General features: G+C 47.6%; 5 protein-coding genes across 5 annotated transcripts; 2 read left to right on the top strand and 3 right to left on the bottom strand.

Moving 5' to 3' along the window:
* Positions 1-666: 666 nt before the first annotated feature.
* MYCGRDRAFT_70208 (uncharacterized protein) lies at positions 667-2033 on the bottom strand (the record flags this gene model as incomplete). Its single annotated transcript, XM_003853934.1, has 2 exons — positions 667-725; positions 780-2033. 2 exons carry the CDS (start codon positions 1918-1920, stop codon positions 667-669), a joined length of 1200 nt encoding a protein of 399 aa, XP_003853982.1.
* A 2184-nt stretch (positions 2034-4217) lies between these two features.
* MYCGRDRAFT_57099 (citron like protein) lies at positions 4218-8048 on the bottom strand (the record flags this gene model as incomplete). The annotated part of the gene is made up of 2 exons (XM_003853933.1): positions 4218-4398; positions 4461-8048. The coding sequence occupies 2 exons, from the start codon at positions 8046-8048 to the stop codon at positions 4303-4305; spliced, it is 3684 nt and encodes a 1227-aa protein (XP_003853981.1).
* A 637-nt stretch (positions 8049-8685) lies between these two features.
* MYCGRDRAFT_108755 (uncharacterized protein) lies at positions 8686-13922 on the top strand (the record flags this gene model as incomplete). The annotated part of the gene is made up of 6 exons (XM_003854248.1): positions 8686-8764; positions 8819-8901; positions 8962-9159; positions 9209-9294; positions 9929-9950; positions 10305-13922. The coding sequence occupies 6 exons, from the start codon at positions 8686-8688 to the stop codon at positions 13920-13922; spliced, it is 4086 nt and encodes a 1361-aa protein (XP_003854296.1).
* A 185-nt stretch (positions 13923-14107) lies between these two features.
* MYCGRDRAFT_18631 (uncharacterized protein) lies at positions 14108-14586 on the bottom strand (the record flags this gene model as incomplete). Its single annotated transcript, XM_003853932.1, has 3 exons — positions 14108-14230; positions 14303-14463; positions 14511-14586. Coding segments are annotated over 3 exons (360 nt in total), but the record flags the coding sequence as incomplete, so codon positions are not given.
* Positions 14587-21645: 7059 nt separating this feature from the next.
* Positions 21646-23280, top strand: MYCGRDRAFT_39234 (uncharacterized protein; the record flags this gene model as incomplete). Its single annotated transcript, XM_003854249.1, has 6 exons — positions 21646-22401; positions 22451-22527; positions 22580-22809; positions 22868-23052; positions 23109-23182; positions 23232-23280. Coding segments are annotated over 6 exons (1371 nt in total), but the record flags the coding sequence as incomplete, so codon positions are not given.
* Positions 23281-23801: the final 521 nt, after the last annotated feature.

The following is a 23801-nucleotide window of genomic DNA, read 5'->3' as shown; positions in this document are numbered from 1 at the left end:
GGGGACTGTAAGCAGAGCCCCCGTGGGTCGGAGTCTGACTTCTTTTCTTGTCACAACTGTCTGTCGGCAGCAGATGCTGGTATCTAAGCTGAGTAAGATCCCGCAACAGCAAAAATTTCCGCCATGCTTGAAAACCCCACAAGTGGTCCCAGTTTCCATGACTCTTCCCGAGTCAAAAACGCCCTCAATGCAGCGCCGCCGCTAATGTATGCATGTAAGCAGAAAGAAGTTGAATCAGACAGCAAAGAGAAAAAGGACAAAGAACGCAGGAAGGGCGCCATTCAGCACTTGAATAGCGACGGGTGAAGTCCAACAAATCAAGGAAGCGCAACGACAGTAGCGCGATCGATGCCGGCGTTGGTCGTGAAGAAGTGGTTTCCAGCAAAGCGAGTGGGATTTTTTTTCACCAGGTGCATCCGCGGTGTCCACTCGGCGTGCGGAGAAAGAAGATCCTGATCCTGGTCCTGGTGGTGCTGTAATTTGATGCTCATGGTTGTGAAGAACATCGGGCCTTCCGGAGAACATGGTCAAACCCTGGTTGTCCATGTGCACGGCCGGTGCATACATTCGTGGTGATCGTAATGAAATTCCGACAGCTGCGCGGCAGCGATCGTGGTGGAGGCTTCGATGGGAAGCTCAGTTCGAGTCAAGGAGAGAAGCGAAATACTAGTCGTCGTTCTCCGTTTGCTCGCCGATGTGTCGCAAGTTTTCGGGCTTCCATGATCCTGCGAAAAATGTTAGTTCGAGTCGTGAGAATTTCAAGTTCTTCATGTTAATACCATCAAATTTGTGATGAACAAAGGCCATTGGATCATCGATATCCATAGCGCCCATTTGTTGCACGCCCGGCGAGAAGGAGGTGATGGGCAGCACCACAACATCTCCAACCTTTTTGGCCTGCGTGATGCCGGTGAATTGTCTCCAGGTGATGTTCCCTTTACTGGTGCTCATGTCAAAGTAGTCCGGGTTGTTGAAGAACTTGAAGACAATATCCGTCCAGAGCGCAGGACCGGTAAACTCCACAACATCCTTCATGACCTTCTTCATGTGTCTTGAGGAGAATTCGCCTGCTCGTTTTCTTCGCAGCGTCTCTTCCGTGATGGCGGCGACGATGTCCAGCAGGACTGGGTGACCAGGCTTGCTCTGTATCGTCCATTGGCAGAACTGTATCCGCCGTGAGTACCACTCGTGCCAATCCTCACGATCTGGGTCCGCCTCGATTCCAATCACCAACCCGTAGGTCTCCCGCGACACCTCCGTGGGCACCCATTCCACCGCAGACTTCAATGCCGTCGTATCGATGTCCGAGTATATACCTCCACGTGCCAGTAAAATCAGGTAGCGGAAGAAGTCTGCCTTCAGCACCGGTGCTGGAAGAGCGGCGTAGGCTTCTTGCACTTCTGGCAAACTGGCGTAGAAGTGCCGTACCATGTTCACGGCCACCGAGTCCGTGATGACCTCGTGGACGAAGTCGGGATGCAATTGTGTCCATGATGCCTCTGCTGCTCTCCACTCTTCCGGGAAGGCGCCCGACGCGGGTGTGGTCTTCCACGTTTGCCATACGTAGGCCGGGAACTTCGCTTCGACGTCGTAAGGGAACGCGTATGCCAATTGCTGCCGGAGCGTCTTCGCTTTGAGATCCGCAAGTGGAATTTGTGGCCGGACTTTCTTATCGGACAGTGCGATATGGCTCTCCTCTTTCTGCTGTGAAATTACAGGTTTTGGGTGCTCTTCTGACGCATGTTCGGCTGGTTTCGGCGACGCCTCGACGATTTTCCTGTTATCGATGTAGGACCCGGTGGGTTTCGGCGAATTGCTCGGTTTGTATGCGTTGGTTTGTGACGGGTGAGAATTCCGGAGGAAGAGGAAGCATGTGAGGACAACGGCGGCCACCAGGAGGGCACGCCGGAAGGTGAGCATCGCAGCTCGAGGGAACCGGTGGGAGTGTCGCAGGATCGGAGGTCGAGAGAGGGGAGAGGAAGAGTCCAAACAAGGAAGGAAGAAGTCGAGAGATATGGGTTCCGGAGCAGCTCGCTTGGCGAAGAATTCAAGCAACGGGCCACGCGAGATCTTTAAACGCAACGGCCAGGAAGGTTGAGGTTTATTTATCGGCAGGCCAAGGTTTGCCGGGATGTTTATATGAACCGACAGGCACGGCCGGCCTTTTTAGTTTTCCAATGACGGAGGAAGACAAGCGGCTGATACGCTCTTTGACGGAAACCCCATGTGATGAGTGAGGAGGCCCCTGCGATCGGTGGAGGGAGAACCTGGGAAAACCACTCGGGCCAGGTGGAGAAATGGTCAAGGCAAGGTCAATTCATGTCACGTCGGATGTACTACCTGAGCTTCCCCCTGGTGCCATTTTTCTCAAAGAGCCACAGTCGCACGGGAGGCGCAGAGTCAACATTACAAACTCCCCGGCGTATCGCATGCGCCTTTGTTCGGTACCTGGGCATACGAATAGATTGACTACTGCATCGCATAAGCTGGTGATGGCTGCGGCTTGCGTTATCCTTGGACGCCACCATCTGACGAGAGAGTAGACTTGTATGCGGCTGATGGTGTCGCCCGGGGTACGACGCGTGTGCCGGAACGATGAGCAGTCCTCGATTCAATGCCCTCGAAGCAGATTGGCAATGTCATTGGAAGATCGCAATCGATCGCTGCGTGAATAAACACCCTTCTCCCTTTCTCGATCGCCCTCCAATCACTGCAACGTAGTCGAAGGTACATACAACTGTACAAATGGCTTGTGGTTGTTCTTGACGTTCCACACGTTGCGAATCCTGAAACGTGAAACATAGTTGCCGACCCGGCCGTTTGGCGGTCGCCGGAGCCGCGAAACAGCTTCCATCGCCCCTTTTAGCGCGTCGAGATCATCGCTTCCGTTTCCAAACGCAAATGCGACGCATTGCGAATAAACCTGACGTCGTTGGACAGAGACAAATCCACGATCGAGCTCGCTTTGTGCGCAATTTGCAAGATGCCTGCCAATCTGGGGAAACACACACCGCTCGAGGCTAGGCCGTCCTTCCGTCGAATGGCAATTGATATCCCTTCTTGCGGGTGGTTCGATGCAGTCCATGTGGACCATGTCCCTGCTCCAAAATGTCAGACCGTCGGAGGGGTGAGCAAGAGGCCCATGTCCTAGCTGCTCCACGCTCACACTGCTCAACAAGGCTTGACCCGGCGACATCGTGGTCGCCGCATGCGCCCTGCTCACTGTCCCAAACGTGCCATCAGCTCAATCTCCTGCTACACGTGGTGACGTCGAGGTCGTTTCGCCGATGAATGGATATCGATGCATCTACGGAGTGACGGAGCATCACCGGTACGGCTTGATCGCAATTTTACTACAATAGACTACGGTGTCTTTCGGCCTCCCAACAATTTTCTAGCTTCTTGGACCATCTGTCCGGTTCTCCATACCCTGGTCAACCTTATCAGATAATCAGCATGTACAGCGGCAAGCACCCCACCGGACCGGCCGACATCATTCCTAATGCGAACTTCAGCTCCGCAACAATCAAAGACTGTGCCGGCTGCATTGCAAGCGGCGTGAGGACTGCAACCTTCCGAAACAAGCACAATAAAGGTCAATCAACCACGCAAGGGACACATTTCCTCACCTGTGTTCGGCTGTGCTCCAGTCGAGCACTGCATGCCGCTGAATCAGGAAGGAGGTCGAGCTGCGGAACAACGAACCAGGGAGTGACGAACTCGCAGTTCGCATGTGAAGATTACGATGACTCGGTCTTTGTGGCGGGCGGGTCTCCTGCACCTCGTGTATCTACTTTTGAGCTTCTGCAGCTCGTACCAGCCGCTCAGAAGCAGGTGAGGTGCACGAGTATATTGGGAGGCGGATCCTCGTGTACTCACAACAGCTGAATAAACAGTTCTATGATTGAGGGAAGAGACAAAAGCTGAGCTCACGGCTCAATCCATTGGGCTCTGGTAGGATCGGCGCAATGTACTTGTCCTACCACGTGAAGTTCGATTTGGCTCTCGTATCCACCAATAGCAGGACTATCTTATTCTCACGTGTAGCCTGCGATCTGACGACTACGGATTGGTCCACTCACGGCATGGAGAGGACCGCGAGAACGATCCCTTTGTGGTCAAGCACCTTTTAATTCTGGCACGGTCAACCTCTGACAAATCCATCAGCTCACCTTCACGTATCACTACCGAGAAGACCATCGCTGAGAGAGAAAATTCGTGAAGTTCCAACATTCTTCATCATCAGAGAGGTCTCCGTTCTTCTTTTTATTCATTTCAAGTCTTTCTGAACAAAAAACTCTACTACTGCTTGGGATGCTGCGGAGATTGAGGCCTGCCCCAAAAGTCCAACGACGCAATCACGTCGTCGCCCACTTCGTCTTCGTACGCGTAAAGGATCTGGAAAGAGTATGATTAGCACGACATCATCCGTGAGTGCTCACGGAGCAACCTCGACTCACCTCTCTCGTGCTCTGATGCAAGAACCGAATATTCTTATGCGTCTGAATGCACACCAGCCCACCGGTATCACTCTGTCGGATCTCAATGAACTCCGGCTCAAACGCGAGAATATACTTCTCACCCCACGTGGCGAACGCATTCGGCGAGCCCTCCCACAGGATTTTCCAGTCGCCTCGTGCGCGCCAGCCGTTCTTGTTGACGTAAAAGGAGAAGTCGTTGTAGCACAGCAGAAATTCGGCCGTGTTGCGCTCAATGTATATGGGCTTGACGTTCTCGCGCCGTGCAACAAAGTCGAGAGATGTGTCGGCTTGGTCGAGGAGTGATTGGGTTTCGAGCGTTTCGAGCGAGACAATTTCGAAGCCTTTGGCGCCGCCCACGCAGAGTTTGCTGCGTAGAAAGTGGATGCTGTTGCTCTCCATCGGGATGTAGAATTCTTTGTACGGTTTGAGGACTTCCTGGCCGCTGGCGAGCATCTTGGCGAGACCGGACTTCTTCTTGCCTTTCGTCATGGAGTCCATCGGCTCGAAAACCTTGACGGTCGATGAAAGTGATGACGACTTGACGCAGCATACCAAAGTCTGGCCATTGCATGTTCCGGCGTTGATGTAGTTGGCGTGGCAAATCCTCTTGCCGCGTTTCGAGGGTGCGCCCGGGCTATCGTCTTCGAGCGCCTCGAGAGGAAAGCTGTAGACTGCCTTGTCGGCCAAGACGATGAGAATTTGGTGCTGCTCGAGCACTTCAAGCTGAGCAACAAACTTTGTGTCCAATACGCGTCTCGGCTTCTGAGAGGAGTCCTTTGGCCGCCGGTCGCACACGTAGATGCCAACATCTGTGCCAATGACAAGCTTCCTTCCACCATCCATCGGTCTGCAGCAGTTCACTCTGAATGTGGAGTTGAAGCAGCCTTCGTTCAACTTCGCCATGGTGAAAATTTTGTGACGTTCAGACAGCTTCTCCTTTTGCGTCATAATGTGCTCCATCCACTTCTCGCGCTGAGACTGGTTGGTGCAATAGAGTGTGAGCTCGTATCCGCCCTTGCCGAGTCCCTTGAATGTGATCGGATATCCTTGCTCAGTGGGCGCTGGTCTGGTGGCAACCCGACTTACTCCGGGAATCATGCTTGACGAAGGTCGCTTCGCAAGACCCATTCTTGGTAGGACTTGGTCCATTTCCTTGATCTGCAACAACTCCAGCGGAATAGGTTTGCGATACACTCGCACTTCCTCCTTCTTGTTGACCGTCTTGACGCGAACGATGAGGACGGCATGGTCGAAGAGGTAAGTAGTGACATCGGCTTGTTCTGCTGTTGGGGTCTTCTTGAGTGCACTCTTGAAGATTAGCTGTCTTGACTCCTCTGTCAGCTTCAGGTCCATGTGTGGGATCTGACCCCATTTCAACTGAGCATTCAGATTCATCAAATTGTAATGATTTTCAGATTTGCCAGACTCTTCATTGACCCGGCTCAGGAATTGCCGAATGTGCTCGACGACCTTGGGAATGTCCTTCATGTCAGGGTTGTTCTCGTCCGTGAACTTGAGAACGTTCTCCAAGAGCAGCGGGTACCTTGCCAGACGAGTGGTTGGCTTTGTCAAGTAGCCGTTGAGCTCCAGCTTCCGTGATTCCTTTAATCGCTCGGTTCTTTCAGTGAATCGTGCAAACGCCGGATTGGAGCCTTTCTCTTTCTCGAATTCAAATTTGCCGAACAGCTGATTGGCACCATAGCGGATGAAGGGGTGAAATTGCGGCACATATTCCAAAAAAATGTCTCCAATGTTGCGGACGACAGGGTTCTGTTGCTGCCGTCTGGTCAAAGCCTGGGCCATGCGTGAGTTGACACCGTGCACTTCCTGACAATTGGAGAAAACCGTGCGAATAAACTTCTCTCGTCGATGCTCCGGGATGGGAGACACGTCCGGCATCCTCAGTGGCTTGATCCAGAAATCCCGTAGATACTCCAGGTCCTTAACGAAATCACGCTCTGTGTACATGAGTTCCGAAATGACCTCCTGGCGTTTCTTCTCCATGTCGCTAACGCTGTCCGAAACCTCTTTGGAGACGGTGTTGATCCACAACTTTTGCTCCACACTGTCAAATTCATCGTGTAAACTGGATCGAGAGGTCTCTCGCTTGAGCCCGGGTGTGACCTTCATGTTCAGCCGTTGTTGTTGTTCCAGGCGACGTGGACAAGCAATGGAGTAGCAGAGATTATCTCGATTGCATGTGGGCGAGTAGCACTCGGTGAGCAGTGTGAAGACGCCATTGACTTCCGGAGGTTCCTCGTTGATGGTTTCCTTGAATTGGTATACTTCACTTTCGGAATCACGAAGTCTGTGCGCATATGCAACCTCGTGGAAGAACTTCTGGGCGTCGAGCGATCGTCCAAGCAGCAGCGCAAGATTCCGGTCGGATGTTCGGATGATGTATGCAATCAGTTCGACTGCCTCATAACCACTGAAGGCATTGTTGTACACCAATCCGTCCTTTTCCTTCTCCTGCACAGCGACCCTGTCACGAAAGGCCGAAGCCACATTCGACAAAAGCGCTCCGTAAACCAGCGACGGTCGTTTTTGAGCCACCATGGTGCCCGTCCGGGTCATATTACTATCCGAACGTCCAGCGGTGCTATTGACAGAGGGGCGAGGTGATTGACTATCTCCAGGCGGAACGATGGTCGACGCCATGGACATTGTTCTTGACTCTTGCGTGGTATGACTGCCAGAGCTAGGATGTCTGACGTTCCCACCGTAACCGTTCGGTAAACGATTGGACGCATATCCGTTCAGCGTCGATTCGCTACCAATAGTGTCGCCAGACTCCCGTCGACGATTGGGTATAACTCTTCCACTCATGGTTTGTGTGAAGTCTGCATCGCGCGAGTAGGAGGACATCGACATGGTGCGCTCATCTGACGGCCGATCGGGTACAACTCTTCCATGCGCAGTAGTTCGTGCCAGATTGGGGTTCATGTGGGGTTGCTGGCGAAAAGCATGTGCGGGAGATATAGTGTAATTGCTACCAGCGCCAGGTGGCTGATACATCGGTCGCGGGTTCGATGCGAGTGACTGCGAGCGGAAGGAATCACTGTTTAGCGCGGGTCCCGGACCCTGAGCACCCGGACCGTATGGGCGCTGCGTGAACGACCGTTGGTACTGCCCTGGCGGTAGCGGTCCACGAGCATCCATTCGCTGCGGCTGTCCATAAGGCACTCTGTCAGGACGGATCGGTTGCGGCAGATTCTGAGGAGGTGGTCGTCGCTGCGGCGCTGGTTGTCCATTTGTGTATGCTGATGGTTGCGGATAACCATTCGTGGCCTCTGAGCCAGGCGCAATCCCATAGCCATTCGGACCCACTCCTGGTCTGACAGGCGGTGACCGCTGCATGTATTGTTGAGGAGCTCCAGACATTGTATTCGCCCTGTCCTGCGGCGGAGGCGCCACTCCGGTGGTCATCGTATGGCTCCTCCCGGGAGGCGGCGCACCGCCGAATATGTTCGAGAAGGCCGCGTCTCGCTGAGCGCTACTCGCCGACCCCATATTTGGTGGTCCACGAGCATACTCGCGACCCTGCTGAGGCTGGTATTGGGCCATAGTTGTGGTGGTGGCGTGTCAAGCTGCTGTCGGCCGCACATCCGGCCCTCCTCGCCGCGGCCCAGGCTGAGGTTCAACCTTCACTTTGCGGTCCTCCAGCGCTCACAAGCTCTTGCTGAGTGTCAATCGTGATAGACAGGCCTGCCAGAAATTGGAATGATGAAGGAGCGGCAGTCGGCAGCGGTATGGCTCGGTCGCACAGGCCCAGAGCGCGCTCTTGGTCCCCGGATCGAGGTGGTATGATCCCTGTTGGGCGGTGGTCGAGACCGTCGATATGGTTGAGGTCGTTCAGTCGGTATGGCTCCGTCGCCGGCAACTCCTACGCACGGCAGAGGCACAAGGATCGAATGATGGTGCGGTGGATGGGCACATTGACACCGGATGCGAGGTCTGGAGACGTCTTGGCACTCTCACGTGCAGGTCCGCCGAACTGATGGAACTAGCCAGCTTCGCGCGGACCGGGAGTGCTGTCTTGCTTGAGGTCATTCATTACCTTACAATCGTCCAGAGCTTCCACCACTTCTCGTCCATCCATCTCCACGAACTTTGCAAACTCGACAACGCAACTCCATCACCACCTCGTCCCGATCGTCCCTCTCGCCACCATCAGCGTGCTGGTCCCGCGGATTAAACAAACATGGCGGACTCCGAGTACACACCCAAGTTCGCTCCCTTCCTTGGAATGGGAGGCATCGCCTTTGCCATGATATTCGGATGTACGGATCACCCAAGAAAGAGTCAGAATCACTGCGCATACTGAGACATTACAGGCGTCGGAGCGGCCTATGGCACAGCGAAGTCAGGCATCGGTATTGCCAACGTTGGAACATTCAGGCCTGACCTCATCATGAAGGTATGCCAGGAGCGCAAGGCAGCGTGGATGTCATGGATACCTTCTGACGACTCACAATAGTCTCTGATTCCTGTGGTCATGTCTGGAATTATTGCCGTCTACGCGCTTGTCGTGTCGGTTCTAATAGCAGGCAATATGAAGCCTCCGCCAGAGCAGACTTACAGCTTATACAATGGCTGTATGCATCTTGCGTGTGGTCTGTCAGTTGGCCTCACTGGACTTGCGGCCGGATACGCCATTGGAGTGGTCGGTGATTCGGTAAGTGGAGTAAGGATACGATGGGAGACCTGTACTGATGAATTGTTAGGGAGTACGCGCGTACATGCAGCAATCACGAATCTTTGTCGGAATGGTCTTGATTCTCATTTTCGGCGAAGTGCTGGGCCTTTACGGGTAAGTGTGACAGCAGGTTTTACGAGGAGAACAGATCTGACTTCTTGGTATAGGCTGATTGTTGCTCTGATCCTCAACACAAGAGCATCAGGCTGAGGAAATTGTGTTCGCAAGGAAGCTTCAAAAAATCATGCCCATCTTCTCAGGACTACGTTCCAACCCAGCTGATGTCCTCGATCTTACGCCATGCCCATACCAGGACAGCCGCCGTTGACGGCCTACCCCGAACTACCCCTTTTACATGCAATCTCAGCATGGAGTGCATGCTTGTACGAGCGTGGTTTGTGAGTGAGACAGGTGGACAGATTGTAAAGATATATGGCACCTTATGGAACGGAGTTAGGCAGCATAATGGGTCAAGCGGTACAGGGCTTTCACATTCATGATACTTCGTCGCAGCGATCTTCTTATCAAATGAGATTGTCGGGCGAGAGCCGATCATCCTGCACAGTGGATCGCACGAGGGCAGTAATAAGGACAGTTAGTCTTTCGGCCCGTCTTGCTGGATAATTGAGTCACCCATGCCTCCCTTGAAACATCCATCACCTCGGCCGCCTGTTGTCCTCGTCCGTTGCAAGACATTAAGTGCGGCAGATGCCTTCAGTCTCCAGGCTCCTTCTTAATTAAGCTCCAGTCGTGGTACATCCGACCGCGGCGTAAGTATGAGGCTTGGCGGAGATCTGCGGCAAGGGTCCGTTGAACTCTCAGGTGGCTTCGTTGCGCAGGCAGCACTTTAGGTCAGCTTCGAAGACTCCCACTTTCATGAACGCACATCTTGCGGACGCACGATAACAGCATTCCAACAGGAATCTTATTGTTGTCCCTCAGAGCATCAACGAGACGACAACGACAACCTGAATATGACCTGATTCACGATCGCCGGCAACATGGAATCCTATCGAGCGGCGCATCCCGCGCATGGCCGGACAAGTCATTTAACGAAATTATACTCCGACGCAAAGAAAAGTGCTCTCACGAGTCTTTCAGTTCAAACTACCTCAAACGCTCAGTTCGCGCCCCTACACAGGAAATACCGCATTCAAAAGGACCGCCTAATCACCTGGGGACTGGCATGGAGCGACGATGCCAAAGGACCAGACGGGAGCATCGACGAGTCCGTCGCCAAGGCAGGTCTTACTGAGACCGTTGAAAGCGTCTTGCGCAATATACAGGAGGTTACCGAGGAAGCCGAAAGAATCAAGTCAGCAAGCCTGCCCTTGACCAAGCCCGGCGAACAGATTCCCCAGCAACCAGCCGTCTTCGATGAAGCCAGATACGAGGACCTCCTTCGGGACTTGACGACCTCAATCGATATTCTCTATGATCTGTCCATTTCCCGAAGAGCCCTCGCCCGTGGCGAACATCCCAGCTTCGATGCGGCCTCCATGAACAAGCCTGGCTCGATCGAGAAGCCTCGATTCAGCGAGAAGTCTGGATCGATTGAGAAGACACTCTCTATGCCACCTAGTAAGCTCCATTTCAACCAGCCGACGTTCGTCAGGCGGCCCAGCTTAGCAGCGTCAGAAACCACGCTGGTCAATCCATCCTTCGCCCGGCCAGCACTGTCACCATATGCCGGCCTACCATCTCGAATCGAAGCAACAGCATTACGTCTACCGAATGAAGGACCGCCACCGTACGAAGCCATTGGAGTTCCTTCCACAACTCGTATGGTCGCCATGCTCATCAGGAGCAGGGCGTCGGAAAGCATTCAAACCGCATTAGCAAGTGAAGCTTCGGAAGTGCCTGTTCTGGTCGAGTACGCCAATTTTGATGCCACCTACCGCGATACCGGAGTACCGCCGCCGCTTCAACGACTCGAGGCTCTGGCATTAGTCTTGCAGCCGATGCGGGCAGAGTCGCAAACGAATTTGAGCCTGCTGGGATATTTCGAGGATTCTAATCAGCCGCGCATTGGTCTGGTATATGATTTGCCATATGCCGTGCAAAACAAAATGCAATTGGAGAGTGGACCCGACGCTCTTGCTCCATTGAGTCTTCTCAAGTTGGTACAGAAGGCCAGCAAATCCCAAACTGCAGGGAGCGTTAATGATGCTCCGGCACCGGCCTTGGAGCATCGTTTCCGGATGGCACTACGCTTGACAGAACAACTGCATTCACTCCACTCTCATCAAATACCCCATGGAAATATCAACAGTAGCAGTATCATGTTCACCACAACTGCGAATGAGTCCGAAGCTAGCCGCTTGGAGCAACTTCGCAAGCCTCTTTGGGCCTCGTTCGACCTCTTCTCGAAATGTACAATCGAAGGTGTTCGGCGAGCGATCAACTTTAACATATACAAGCACCCTCTCGACGAACCCAGCAACTCGGATCGAGAATTCTCTGCAGACATGAAGTACGACCTGTACGGACTTGGCTTGGTCTTGCTAGAGGTCGGCTTGTGGACCCCAATTGGCGATTTATACAAACAAAAGTACTCCCTTGCAGACTTCAAGCTAAGACTAGAAAAGATCTGGATTCCCAAACTTGGCGCCAAATGCGGCTCTGCTTACATGCGGGCAGCAGAGACGTGTCTCCGTCTGTCGGATGACCAGAACAGCTCCCGGCTGACTGTGGAAGGGATCTACGGAATCTTGTTTCAGTTCCTCAAGAGATGCTGTCTTCTCGATGATATGGGTTCCTCAACTGAGCTCATCCCGGCTTCCGAGTTAGTCTCTGCGCCCACTTCTCCCAGTCCCTTTGCCTACAGCTTTCAAAGAGGAGAATCGGAGACGAGCTCAATCTCACGGCAGCTCTCCGATGCGAGCGACTTCATGCGAAGAGACACCGTTCCGGCCAAGACAAATCCCGTGGCAGCCGGGCTCGCGTCTCAGCGAAGACCCGCGCCGGCGGCTGCTGCAGTCAGTCGTGGATACACGAGACCACGAGTGCATCCAAGTCACTCATCCCTGCAGCAAAGTGACCATTCGAGCACCAATTACCAATTCGCAACGCCCCCGTCCTCCAAGGAGTTCAAGCGTCGCATTGTGCTCATCCAGCAACGCTGGCGAGAACGATGCGCAGCGCAGGCGGCGAAACGGAAGACGCATCGATCGCATAGCGCCCGCAACGCCGACAAGCCGAAGCGCGAAGAATTTCCGGACTTGAAACTGCCTCAGGAGATACTGGACCACTGGCAACACAACATGTGTTTCCAATTGCAGGCACTCGTCGAAAAAGCGCTGCACGGTTCCCGCGAAGCAAGCTCGATACGATTACTGCCTTATGGAGAGACTCCCGAGACTGCTCGCCCGACGCTGATCGTGGGCTGCAGATCAACGCAAAGGGTGAAGGATGCACTTAAGCGTCATCTGAAATACGACGCGAACATCTTCGATGTTCGGGTCAAGAAAGAGGTCATTAGGAGATGCAGAAAGTCAAGGCGTGACCGAACAGTTGACAATGCACATCGCTCTATGGCGCCTTTGCGCGATCCTGATGTGGAGAAGGCTGCGAATCCGGACTACCAGGAAAGGCCGATCTGCGGAGCGTCAATTGGAGCATGGAGGTACGAAGAGCACCTTCCGCCTGTCTCGTTCGGTGGTGTCATTGTCGTCGATGGACGTTCGTATGGGATGAGCGTACATCATATGCTTGAGCCCGAGGAGGAAGAAGATGACGAATCCGACCAGGCTGAGGACGGCGCTGACAACGATGATGATGACTCTGAGACATCCAGCCTCGGAGGCTCTGACAGCGATGAAGACGATCTCAGCACGGTGCGCCCACCATCTTTGCACTCGTCAGACGAGGACGTTATTCAGAGAGACGATACAGCTGGCGATTGCCCAGGAATATCGCCTGGCGACATGGAAGAGATTGCCATTACACAGCCCGCCCTGGACGACGCCATTGATCTCGATCTTCACGCAGAAGAAGACGAGGACGACGGAGACTCCGGAATCGACGAGGACCACTTGCTTTCGTATCGCCTTGGTCAAGTCCACGCATCTTCAGGGCTGAGACGCACCGCAAAGTCCCACGAAGGTGGCTTCAAAAGCATCAGCCAGTCACTGCCTCAAGAGATCGACTGGGCACTATTCGAATTACTACCACCACGAACCCACCCGTTCAACATCATCAGGGGCGGCACCAGATACTGCAGCGAGGGCGATCGCAAAGGCAACTCTTTGCCGATCACCATCAAGAGTAGCTCAGAGCTTGCCTGCAGAAAGGTTCACTGCCTTGGTCGGACGAGCGGGCTCGGAAGCGGCACCATATCCAGCACGATGGAGCTCGTCAAGATCTATGGTCGAAGTACATTCTCCGCCAGCTGGACTGTCGCTGGCGACTTTGGCATCGGCGGGGACTCCGGCGCATGGGTCATATGCAATGAAGACGGCGGCGTCTGCGGCCATGTCCTTGCATCAAGGCAAGGTCGCACCTACATCTGTCCCATGGACCTCCTCCTCGATGATATCAAGCAGACTCTTGGCGCCAACGAGGTCAGCTTGCCCATCTTCACGGAGCCGGAAATGCTCAGCTCGTTCAGCAGTCGCAAGGAGGAAATGACTGGGGCCATTAGCAGGATGTACTTGACTGAGAGCAGCGAAAGTGGTGGCGTTGCACTACCGAGGAGTCCTGTTCGCTCTGCGACCGCGAGGACTGTAGATCCTGTTGGATGATACCATGATAGAACTGCAGTAGCTCAATTATTGGATAATATGATACCCACAACCATCTCTGTGAAGTCTGAGATCAGGTTCATGGTGTGTAATCAGTAATCGAGAACGCCAGTTTCGCCGATAGGTGCGCCTTCGCCGACAAACTCAGCAGGCTCGTCGTCCAGGTAACTTTCCAGCTCGACTCGATCTTCCTCGTTCCGATCATCGTATTCTTCGTTGGCATCCACGACTGCATAGTCAAAATCCGGATCATCCCCGGCGATGAACCTCCGTCCCATAGCATCAGTCCACCTCTCCCAGCCACCTTCCTTTGTCGTAGCGCGATCTTCTGCATCCTGTTCAACGCCCACGATGTTCCCATTTGCCGCACGTTTGTAGACGATGGACGAACTGGGATCCGGGTTCTGCAGAGCCGCCACCTTCGCCTCAGACCGCACCATATCGTTTTCCATCACCTTGGTAAAGCCCTTCTCGCGGCCTTCTTTCTCTCGCTCCTCCAAGGATTTGAATTGCCTCACGAGACGATCATAGAGTAGAGGGTCTGAAATGTAAGAACGATGAAGAAAAAGTTGCTAGTCCTCGACCTACCTGCAAGCTCTAGATCTGAGCTTTCGAAGTATTCGGGATGAAGGTCAAGATATCGCTTGCGCCTGTTCTTGATTCGTGTTCGTTCTGAGATCGCGCTTGACGATATGTGGCCATCTTGAGTTGAATTCCCCCCCGGAAAGTGTGGCATGGCGTTGCAAGCACAGACTTGCGGGTCGACTTGACGCGATTACAGACTGCTTGCGTACTGCGAATATCTCGGAGTGCTCAGGGGGATGCTTGAAGGGAGACAACGACCGAGTAGATGGGGTGAGCGGAAGAAGATCCATGTTACAATTGTTGTGGATCATTAGACTGACCATTAGTAAAGTGCACGTGACTAGTGCTAAGGCATTCCTACATATAGATAGCTAAAGTAAGAATCTTACACTTAAGATTCTCTCTACATAATAATATATACCTGCTAATTAAAGGTCTTCTTCTACTTAGCTTAAGTCTAATTATAACAGGTTATAAGCCCGGCGTAACTACTGCATACTTAAGGAAGAATTGTCTGTTCTAAGCGCAGCTACTAGAACCTTATTATATATTATTTAGACAGTTAACTAGCGAGCCGAGAAAGAGCTAGTTATAATAACAGCTATAATGCAGGCTAATAAGTTTAAGACTATAAAGGAGAATAAAGTCCTAAAAAAGGGAAGTAACTTCTTAGACTAGTTAAGGATGCTTAAAGTAGCCCTTATAGACAAGGAGGTGTTAGGTTATATCTTTTATAATATTCCCTAGTACCCTACCTAACTAAAGCTAGGAATTAAAGTTAGATATCCCTCTCTACTAACTAAGGAGAGTACTACTTTATCCTCTTAGGCTCTAACTCCTTCCTAAAAAGAAGGAGGGGATACTCTAGTAACAGAACCTATTCTAACTAGTAGACTAAGACTAACTCCTCTCTAAGTCTAGTATAAGTATAACCTAATTATATACGGGATTATTAGTAAAAGGATTAACTAATCTCTAAGGCCTAACTTTAGGGATATAAAGAAGACAGCTAAGGAACTATATAATACTATTATAGCTACTTATAGGCCTATTATAACTATAAACATTTATAACAGCTTAAGGATTCTTAGAATTAGTAATATTAAGATCTAAGGAACAAATACTTAGAAGTACTATAAGGACTTTTAGAAGTAGTATTATAAATATATCTCTATAATAGAATAATACTTTAGGTCTAAGAATATTCTAGTCTTAAAGCTTACCTTTAGTAATAAGCAGATTAGGCTATTCTTTATTTAGGGCCTCTACTATCTAAAATACCTAAGAAGCTAGAGACAATCCTATTATATTAAGAACATAACTCTTAAAGAGCTAATTACCTTATTAATTAAGGAACCTCCTCTATAGATATAAAGGATAGCAAGAGGACTTAGGGGTGCTATAGTAGATAATAATTAGTATACTAAGTATACCTATTATATCTATATAAATGCAGATTACTTTAAGAAGTACCTTAATAAGGCCCTAAAGTCCTAGGTATATAAAGGAAAAGGAGAATCTAATAAGGATAAGAAGAAGTCCTAAGATAAGAGTAAGAGATATAATAAGAAGGGAGGAAAGGGTACTGCAGTAATTAAGCTTATCTCCTCTTTTAATATAGGCTTAGGCTCTAATTTAGATAGCTTATTTATAAGAGCAGCAATTACTACTACTAAAATATAAAGGAGTAATACTATTATCTAGAATTCTAGTATATTATACTACTTCTTTAATAACAAGTCCTAGTTCTTAGACCTTAAACCCCTAGAAACCCTAATTAGGTTCTCTTAAGCTATTAGATAAAGTATAGTTATATATTTAGGAAGTGTAAGGATTATAATAAAGTATAAGGGGAATAAGTTAAATATTACCTTATAAGATGTGTTATACTCTCCTAACTCTAATTATAACCTTATCTTAGCAAAGACTCTCTAGCTAAAATATAAGGTCTACCTAGATAGGCTATCTTTATATATTTTAAGAAATAATAAGAAGATAGGCAAGGTTTAGTCTACTTATAATATTCTAATCTTCTAGAATATAACTATCTTACTTCCTAAGGGGAGTACTAAAGTTGCTTCTACAACTAATAGGAATATATCCTATCTAGCCTTTGCTATGCCTAAGGCTAATATAACAAGATAGCACTAGAGACTAGGCTATATAAGGAACAAGATTCTTAGTATAATAAAGGCTTAAGTTTAAGGACTTAAGTAGATTAATATATCTATACTTAAGTACTATAAGCTATATAAGCTTATAAGGTTATAAAGAGTAGTATTAAGAACTCTAAGACTAATACCTTAATCCTTATTAGATAAGGTCTATATTAATATTATAAGACTAATCTTTCTACTAGATATCTTTAGATGCAAGTACATCCTTATAATTACTAATATAAAGTTAAAAAGGAGATAGGCTATCTTCTATAAGCTTAAATTACAAGCTGCACAAATTATTAAGAAATAGACTACTAAGATATTTAACTAATACAAAAAGATAGTTAAGATCTAGTTCTTAGATAGAGGAGGAGAGTTTAATAATAATAATCTAATTATATTTGCAGAGAATAAGGGACTAAGATAGGATTTCTTAGCTCCTTATACTTCTAAGCAGAATAGAATTGCAGAATTATCTAATAAGGTTATCCTTAATAAGGTAAGAGTAATAATAATTAACTTTAGCCTACCTCTCCCTTTCTAGAGTTTTGTAGTTGCATATATAATCTTCCTTACTAATAAGCTAGTATACCTATTAACTAATAAGATTCCTCTTTAGGAATTTAATTAAGATCTTAATACTAGAACTTTATATATTAATCTAATAAAGGTTAGGAGATTTAGATATAGAGCATATCTATATAATTAGGGGAGACCTAATTTATAGAAGTTCTATCCTAGAGTAGAGAAATACTAGAATCTAGGATTCTAAGAGAACACTTTAACTAACTATATAGTTTAGAAGTTTAAACTATCTACCCTTACTAGGTTTTAGTATAAGATTATAACCTCTCCTTATATAATATATAATAAGGATAAGGTATATAGTATAATACCTACTACCCTAGACTTCTAGGAGGAGAGTTTCCTATAACTAATACAACCTATTACTATAGAATAGGAAGTCTATACTATCTATACTAAGGATTAAGATTAGGGCTAAGATGCCTAAGGGCAAGATGCCTAACCTCTTACTACTTCTTATCTTTAAGAAGTAGAAAATATATTTAATACTATATAAAGAGAGAGAAACTAAGCCTCCCTTTTAATATCTTAGGAGGAGCAAATATTAGGTTAGGACATATAGTCCTAGGATAACTAACATAAGCAGTTTAAGCCTAATTAGCTAGAGGCTACTAAGTATAAAGAAGCCTTCTAGCTAGCTTAGGGGGAGTATATTTCTAAGGAAATAGGAAGTCCTAAGGGATTCTAAGGAAGTCCTAAGGGATTCTAGGAGTAGGCTAATACCTTATTAATATAGCTATAATATTAAGCATTAGCAGAGAATTGCCCTAAAAGGGAAAACCTTTAAGATTATACTATAACTCCCTTCCTAAACATTTATATTATAGGAAAGAGGAAAGTAGGGAGAAGCCCTAAAAGACCTAAGAAATTAGGTAATAAAGCAAGTCCTAAAAGCTTAGGCATATTTAGACTCTTAAGAAGTAGAAGATTAGTTATAAGAAAAAACTATAGCAAGATCTAGAAGATAGGACTTAAAGTAACAAATCCTAATCTGTCTAATCCTAAGATAGTTAAGAAAGCTCTTTCTAGATCTAACTATAAGGAATAGGAGAAAGCTATTATTAAGGAAGCTAAGTTACTTAAGTCTATAGGATGCCTTAAATAGAAACTTATTAGCACCCTCCCTAAGGGGAGAGTCCCTCTTATAGGGAAATAGGTCTTTAAGATTAAAGTGCTTCTAGATAGAACTATAAAGAAGTATAAGGCTAAATAGACAGCTAGGGGATTTATATAAAGGAAAGGACTTAACTATATTAATACCTTTGCTCCTACCCTAAGAGCTGCAATAGGGAGAATACTTCTATCCCTCTTAGTTAACTTTAGCTAGAAGAGGAGATAAGTTAATATTAAGACTATATTCCTAAATCTAAACCTAGATAAGCAGATCTTTATTAAGCTACTAGAGGGAGCTTATCTCTTTAAGAAAGATGCCTATAAGTATATTATATATATTAAGAAAGGACTATATAGGCTTAAGCAGGTAGCTGCTCTCTAGTACTACGATACTATAAATACTTTCTAAAAGCTTAGTCTAATAAGAACTATTAGCGATACTTGCCTCTTTTAAGGGAAAGGTATCCTTATTTTCCTTTATATAGATAACTTCTAGATCTTTAGATAGTTAGACTATAAGATTAACAAGCTAATTAAGGGATTAGAGCAGAAGTATATAATTAAGGTTATTAATACTAATATCTTTCTTAGACTTTACCTAAAGGAAGGGAAAGATAGCTCTATATCTATCTCTTAGGAATACTATTCTAAAGACAAACTTTAAGAATATAGTCTTAGTAATGCAAAGAGTGTTAAGTACCCCCTTAATACCCTTCTTAAACCCCTCTAGGATAAGGAAACAAAGAAGGACTATAATCTCTTTAATAAGATTATTAGGGAACTGCAACATCTGTTAAACTATACTAGACTAGATATTAGTTTTGCTATTAACTACTATATAAGGTTCCTTTAGAACCTAGGACCTTTGCATATTTAGGTAGCTAAATATATTTAGAGATATATTGCAGGTACAATTAATAAGTACCTTATATACAGGAAAACTAAGAAGCAAATTTAGATTAAAGCATTCTTAGACTCTAACTTTGCTAGTAATCCTAGTATATCTAGGTCTACCTTAGGAATGCTCTTTAAAATTGCAGGAGGCCTAGTTATCTAGAGATCTTAACTATAGAAAGAAGTAGTACTATCTAGCACTAAGGTAGAGTACCTCTCTCTTACTAAGGCAATAAGAGAAGTAAATTAGGTAAGGAATCTTATTAATAAGCTCTAGCCCTTTACCTAGGCTAAAAGCATTTCTACTATCCTTATTAAAGTAGACAATTAATTAGCTATTAGCCTTATAGAAAACTATACTAACTCTAAAAGATCGAGATATGTCTCTCTTAGGAACTATTACTACAGAGAATAATATAATAAGGGGAGTATTAAGGTAGAGTTTATAAGGACAGACATGCAGCTTACAAACTGTCTAACAAAACCAAAATCCCTAAATACTATCCTCTAATATATAGATCTATAAGACCAACTAGCCCTTAATAAGAAGAGGGAAATTGCTCTTAAATTTATGCCTTAATACCTACATTCCTACCTAAGAAGGATTCCCTTCCTAGAATTACACTATTTTATTTGTTACAAAACTAAGAAGTATAATACTTAGAACACTTATTTTATTCTTATCTATATAAAGGAAAGGAGGCAACTACACACCTCTACAAAAGTATCTAAGAAACTATAAGAAAAACACCTAGCTAAAGGAAAACTTTTCTATAAAAACCTAAAAGTATTAGAGTATATCCTAGAACCTGCAGCCTACCCCCCTAGACTACTACTAAAAGACTAAGCTAATTCCCCTAGAATCTTAACTTAAAGCCTAAGAGAATATTAGTTTCTATTAGGAAAAAAGGGATTTTAAGGAGAATATATATAGGATACTATATTACTAACTACTGCTTTATCTCTACCTTATTAGAGCTTAATATTTAGCTAAAAGGAGTCTAGTTATAGTATAACACAAATCCCTAAGGATTAGGAGTTATTAGACTAGAGTAGTTTTCTACTAGGAAGGCCTACTCCCTTAGGTTATATAGCTCCTCTATTACTATATTAATAAGGTCTGTAGTAAGGAGATCCTTATTAAGCTTAGCTATAAACTTATTAAAGCAAGCTATAAAAGAGAAGGGACCCTAAGCCCTAATATTTACTTTGTTATAGTGTCTATTTATCTCTCCTCTAATAAATTAATATATAGTCTAATATACTATAGAACTATCTTTATAGATCTATAGGAGATCTTTACTACTAATAGCTCTTACTTTATTAATAACTTGCTAGAAGGTTTTCCTAGGGATAGAGAAAGCTACTCTTCTTCTAGAAGCTATAGCTAGTAATATAGATTATATTATTAATAGCTATAAGGGATAGATAATAGATTAGCTAATAAATTAGCTAAATAGATAAGAGGTATAGATTATAAAGTAGAGGAATAAAAAAGCTAGAAGAAGATACTTTTTAACAAGCTAAAGCCGAGTATTAGCTACGTAGTAGGTAAATACCTGCTATATTTAGGTAATAGACAGCTCGTAATAATACAGCTACTAATAGGGGAGTGTTATAGATTATTAGACTAATTATTAGTAAAATGCACGTAACTAGTGCTAAGGCATTCCTACACACAGATAGCTAAAGTAAGAATCTTACACTTAAGATTCTCTCTGCATAACAATATATACCTGCTAATTAGAGGTCTTCTTCCACTTAGCTTAAGTCTAATCACAACAACAATCCTACATCTATAACGCTTACTCAGCACTCATCACCGAAGGTACTCGACCCATGGACTGCACCTCACCTCGGGCAGGGCACGCCCGCAGCTGTGCTGCCGTCCCCATCACCACGCCCACTGTCCCATCACGACAATTTGCAATGTCTAATAAGACCGTCATCACGGCAGGGAGGCGCTTCGTCACAGCGTTTCGAACATCCTTTGGCCATGCAAGTGGGTCACCTCGAGTACACATTCGCTATGGCAAGAGGCTGCAGAGCTCTGTCTCGTCTCCAGTCAGGTCGAAGACGAGTCCCAATCCATGGCTCGTCGCCGCAGTGGGCGTCGTTGCTGGCTTCGCAATCGGTAACATTCGTGGACACCCGGCGTCGCTATGGCAAGAGGCTGCAGAGCTCTGTCTCGTCTCCAGTCAGGTCGAAGACGAGTCCCAATCCATGGCTCGTCGCCGCAGTGGGCGTCGTTGCTGGCTTCGCAATCGGTAACATTCGTGGACACCCGGCGTCAGAAGCAAAGCCAATCGTATATGCGACTCGCTCTCAAATGTTGATCGTCAGCCCATGCTCACCACCTACTCATGGACGCCACTGACCATTCATAGGCTGCTGAGGAGATATCCAGCCTCCTAGGCGAGGACTCCGTGAGCTATGACGAGGATGTGATAGAGCACCATGGGCATTCAGATTGGTCCACCGCCAATACGCCGAATAGACCTGCAGCGGTGGTCTGGCCACGAAACACCGAAGAAGTATCTATGATCGCACGTGTCTGCAGCAAACACAATGTGCCGATGGTTGCCTTCGGCGCTGGCTCATCCGTTGAAGGCAATTTCTCTTCACCGCACTCTGGCATTACCATCGACTTCACGCACATGGACAAGATCGTGGCTTTCCATCCCGACGACATGGACGTTGTTGTTCAACCGGGTGTCAATTGGGTGAACTTGAACAACGAAATCAAGGACTCCGGCTTGTTCCTGCCTCTTGATCCGTCGCCGACAGCAATGATTGGAGGCATGGTATCGACCAATTGCAGTGGTACCAACGCCATGCGGTATGGCAATATGAAGGACTGGGTCATTAATTTGACTGTAGTGCTTGCGGATGGTCGGGTGGTGAAAACTCGGAGGCGGCCTCGGAAGACGTCCGCTGGGTACAACCTGACTGGCTTCTTTGTAGGTGCCGAGGGCACACTTGGTCTGGTCACAGAAATTACATTAAAGCTTGCACCCATTCCTCAGGATACGAGTGTAGCTATCGTCTCGTTCCCAAGCATTCGCGCCGCCACCACTGCTGCATCGAGAATTATCCGCTCCGGTATACAGCTTGCTGCATTGGAGCTGATGGACGACGTTCAAGTGGGTTCAGTTCGCGATTCCACGATTGTCTCCCACTGACGAAGTCTAGATGCAAGTCGTGAACAGGCACGGAAGTGCAGCGGTCAAAAAACGCAAGTGGGAGGAAGAGCCTACGCTCTTTATGAAGTGGGTCGACCCGGTCATTCGTTGATATCGATCAACATTAATCTGGTCCTAGGTTCTCTGGAACGACTGATGCTATCAAAGGTGACATCAAGGGGGTGCAAGAGCTGATCAAGAACGAAATGCCAGGACCGTTCCACTTCGCAAAAACCAAGCTTGAGGAGCTAGACCTCTGGGCTGCCAGGAAGGAAGTCCTGTTCACAATGGTCAGCACTCGAAAGGAAGGGACTGTATTGTGGTCCACGGATGTAGCAGTGCCACTCTCACGATTGGCTGATATCATCGGTGAGTGTCACTATGCTTCTCTTACATGAGACATCGAATACTGACTTGCGACTCTCAGACATCTCCAAAGAGGATTGTAGCAAGCTTGGGTTGTTTGCCAGTTTCCACACGGCAATGTTCTATGATCCGCACAACGCCGAGCAGAAAGCCCCTGTCAAGAAGGTCGTGGATGACATGATGCACAGGGCATTGGAGATGGACGGGACCGTGTCCGGCGAGCATGCTATCGGGATCGGTAAGAAGGTAAGATGGAGACCATTAGGCTATGAGACCTAAGACGTTCTAACACTGTGTCACAGGACTGTCTTGTGGAAGAGCTTGGTCAAGGCACCATAGACTTCATGAAGACTCTGAAGCGGGCAGCAGATCCCAAGTACGCTCTTTTTCTGAACCTACAAGTCGCAATTGCTAACCCACGACAGATGGCTGCTGAATCCTGGCAAAGTCTTCGACCTACCAGATGCAGCTTGATTGATCGATTGTCTTCTCGATGCCTTCGTGCTCCCGACCACAGCGCACAGACAAAGCCACCTGGATGCACTTCATCCGGCCGAATTCGAGCGATGACGTGGAGAGACTCTACATCGACAGCGCCCCGTAGACTGTCACATGGGGGCAATGACCCACTCTCTAACTTCTCGCGAAGTGTACACCGCACAGGTCTCGCTAGATTGCCCTGGACTGTGCAATTTGAGCTGGAGAACGGGGGGTCGGCTTACCTTGAATCATGACTTGCAGTCCGGCCAAGCTACTCAGTTGAAAAACGGAACGCTCAGTCGAACATCAACTGCACTTCGAACGCTTTATATCCAACAACAACTTGCCAAAATCGTTCGACACTTGCTACAAAGCTAGAGGCAGCCTGTGGCTATCTCTATACGCAAATCTCGCGGCGATCGGTCAAGTTGTCGCTGAGATGATTGTAAGAGCTTGGTCGGCGTTCCGCTTTTCCTCCGGCACTTCGAAGCTGATTGCATCGCCCAACAGCCAGA

Source organism: Zymoseptoria tritici, chromosome 3 (assembly GCF_000219625.1).
Source record: "Zymoseptoria tritici IPO323 chromosome 3, whole genome shotgun sequence".
Classification (NCBI taxonomy): Eukaryota; Fungi; Ascomycota; class Dothideomycetes; order Mycosphaerellales; family Mycosphaerellaceae; genus Zymoseptoria; species Zymoseptoria tritici.
The sequence above is the reverse complement of the archived record's forward strand: the minus strand, read 5'-3'. Positions and strand labels throughout refer to the sequence as shown.